Genomic DNA, 3,369 nt, shown 5'->3' on the forward strand with positions numbered 1-3,369 from the left:
ATTTACCATTTTTAATATTTTGTTATATAATCCACTCATTTATTTTTATCATTTTCACTTTGATTATATTGTCATATTTTCGTACATTACTTTTTTCACAATTTTATTCATTTTATATAAAAAATCCATCATCTTCTGCTTCGAGGAAACAATACATTTTGACTCACATAACAAACCCAAAAATGACATTATTTAAAGAAACTTTGTTTTTCTTTAACATATTTTATTGCATAAATCTCATCAAGATCATGTTTGTTGACAGATGTCCTGAAAATGGAACGTACCTAGTTCCAAAACGTCGACAGTAAATAAGTAAATGGTTTTTTTAAATAACTTTTTTGTTTTTTATTACTTTTTTGATTCTTTGTTCGAAGCTTCACAGTTATATATATATATATATATATATATATACTAGCAAGCTCGACGAACTCCGTTTCGCCACCAGATGGTTTCGTGAGAAAGATGAAGAAATTTTTTGTTTGTTTTATATTTGAAAAGGAAAAATTTGATTTTATTACACAACAGTAATGAATTTATTTCGGTTACAAAAATGAAGTGTTTTTTAGTTGAACTTCTCTAAGTAAATGAAAGTGAATCCGCAAATTATCCGTTTCATTGAAGTGCTCTTTAGTAAACCACAATTTTTGTTTTTTGGTCTGACGTTAACACAAACAAAGCGGATGGTTTTCCAACTCGTGAACAGGCAACGTATAACTGTCCATGTGAAAAACAATGATTTTCTAAATAATCTATTCGAAATTTATCCCGCAAACACTAAGCGATTGGCCTTGCGACTTATTATTGCGAACGCAAGGCAAACTGGAAATTGCAATCGTTTGAAGTCAAACGGAAGACCAGTGAGAATCATTGATATGACACCAAATCGCCAGCGATTTTTGATTGAATGGTGAAATTCAGTGCATGTACATCATTATTCTTTGCGGCAAGCATAATTCTGATAATTCTCACTAATGTCATTACTCAAATTTTTAGATCATCTATTTGAATCATCTATGTAGATAATCTATTTGAAATTATTTAAAACAATTACTCGAATTTTTGATTACGGTGCGTGAAGTTCCAGCAATTTGCATTGAGGCACGATGCCATGCACCACTAATTTTCTTAGCTATAAACCTTGCGGATCCCGAGACCTTTCCAACGAATGCAAAATTGTCGAAATCGGTTCGTGCGTTCTGAAGTTAAATCGTCAGGAAGGAAAACCCGATTTATTTTTATATATATGTAGATATATATATATATATATATATATATATATATATTGAGAATTTTTTGTTCTCAATATATATATTGAAAATATATACTTGAAATCTATTATCTTAAATATCTGATGTCAATACTGCTTGATATCAACCTGAGATCAATTTCAAAATCAGTGGTTGCTAATCTACTTTATTAAATCTCAGTTAGTTGTACAAATCATAATATAAAAAATAATATAACAAAAAAATATAAAACAATATGTAACTATTGCTTTGATTATCAATAAATGCATATTATGTCATGTTTGCTGTATATTTCATAGTATTTATACATTCTTTTACATGAGAGAATATATTTTATAACATGTATTCAAAAATTTATAATCATTTCAACATCAACACTTATTTTTCATTGATTTTCATCATACTTTTGATTATGAAGTGCCATGTGTTCCTTTAAATCGTTCGATTGAGTAAATTCATTATTGCATATTTCACATTTTTAAGAATGCTCTCTATTGTGAATCATCATGTGTGTTTTCAAGCTACCTCGCTGTCTGAATGCTTTATTGCATATATTGCATTCATGGGGACGGACACCACTGTGAGTGAGCATGTGATTTTTCAGATTACTTAAAATTGCAAATGTCTTATCGCATATACTGCATTTATGGGGACGCACACCACTATGAATGACCATGTGATATTTTAGACTACTTGAATGTTTGAATCTTTTATTACAAATACTGCATGCAGTAGGGCGTACCTTATTGTGCATCCCCATGTGACTTTTCAGACTACCTAATAGTGTAAATGTCTTTTTGCATATATTGCATTCGTGGGGACGTACCCTGTTGTGTATCATCATATGATATTTCAGATGTTCTGACTGTACGAATGTCTTATTGCATATACTGCATACATGGGGACGCTCACCACTGTGTATCAGCATGTGACGTTTCAGATTTCCTGATTGTGTGAATGTCTTATTACATATACTGCACTGATAGGGGCGTTCATTTCTGTGAATGATCATATGACTTTTCAGATTATCTAATTGTGTGAATGTTTTCTTGCAAACATTGCATTCAAAGGAATGTACTACAGAATGGGTAATCATATGTGATTTCAACCCTCTTGATAGTTTAAAAGTTTTATGACAGATATTGCAATTGAAAGAGAGTTCTTTGCTATGACTAGGCACGTGATCGACCATATGTTCTTTTAAATGATGTGATTCTACAAATGCTTCATTACAAATGTCAAATTCATAAGTGGGTACCTCGATTGACTCCTGTTTGACTTCTTCTTTAATTGTCACATCTGAATTCATGAATCTTTCTAAACATGTATCATCCTCTTCAGAAAGCGATTCAAATTTAACAATAGCATCAAGATCATCAAATTCATTATCATGTTCGAGTTTAATGTCTTCTGGTGAATATTCTGGTGGTTCGATTTTAATTGCCTGAACATTCATAGACATAATTGTTTCTTCCGACATTTTTAATATATTTTCACTGCCTTTACTCAACTCAGAAAAGATTTACAAAAACAATCGTGGGCTAAATAATAATTTAGTTTAATCAACAATTTTAACTAAATTAACATTTCATATTTGACATATCAAGCAAAGGGTATGCTTTTAGATAGATGAGACATTTGCAAATCGAATCTTGGATTTTTGATAAGTGGCGCGTTTTTCAAATTCAATATGGTTCTCTATGTTTCAACTGTTAACAATTTTATTATTAATTCTAGAATGATTATTACTTGTCCTTAGTTTGATTTTGTCGCGTTATATTTGATGATAGTTTTTTCTAGCCATAGATAAACAAGATAGTAGTTTCTAGCTGTTAAAATGGCACGATGCGAGAAAGCTTGCTTCATAGATAAAAGAAGAGGCTTGCTTGCTCTGGGCGAGATTTGTTTTAGCTAGATTTTCAAATATAACAAACCACATGACAAAATATTGCTTCCCTATTGATTCAAATGAATGAATCCATTCACAAAAATAGCGCACATTCAAAGTCCAAATCACACGAGGCTTGTTTCGTTGCTTTTTTGGTTTGCTGGCTAGCATGCTGATAGTCAAGTCCATAGATAAACTAGTGGGGTGGTATGTTTACTTATCTATGGGTGGCAT

At 31.2% G+C, this 3,369-nt stretch overlaps 1 protein-coding gene across 1 annotated transcript; it reads right to left on the reverse strand.

Annotated features, from left to right (window-relative positions):
* Positions 1 to 2,197: 2,197 nt before the first annotated feature.
* On the reverse strand, positions 2,198 to 2,746 carry LOC113390618. Its single transcript, XM_026626875.1, has 2 exons — positions 2,506 to 2,746; positions 2,198 to 2,245 (listed from the first exon to the last, which is right to left on the reverse strand). The coding sequence occupies exons 1-2, from the start codon at positions 2,725 to 2,727 to the stop codon at positions 2,240 to 2,242; spliced, it is 228 nt and encodes a 75-aa protein (XP_026482660.1). The 5' UTR covers positions 2,728 to 2,746; the 3' UTR covers positions 2,198 to 2,239.
* Between the last annotated feature and the right edge of the window lie 623 nt (positions 2,747 to 3,369).

This window comes from Ctenocephalides felis, unplaced genomic scaffold, assembly GCF_003426905.1.
Source record: "Ctenocephalides felis isolate EL2017-DRISC unplaced genomic scaffold, ASM342690v1 CF-g0.4_SCAFFOLD_03584, whole genome shotgun sequence".
In the NCBI taxonomy this organism is placed as follows: Eukaryota; Metazoa; Arthropoda; class Insecta; order Siphonaptera; family Pulicidae; genus Ctenocephalides; species Ctenocephalides felis.

Excerpts from the sequence above, each read along its gene's own strand:
- LOC113390618 (XM_026626875.1), bottom strand. The coding sequence starts at position 2,727 with ATGTCGGAAGAAACAATTATGTCTATGAATGTTCAGGCAATTAAAATC.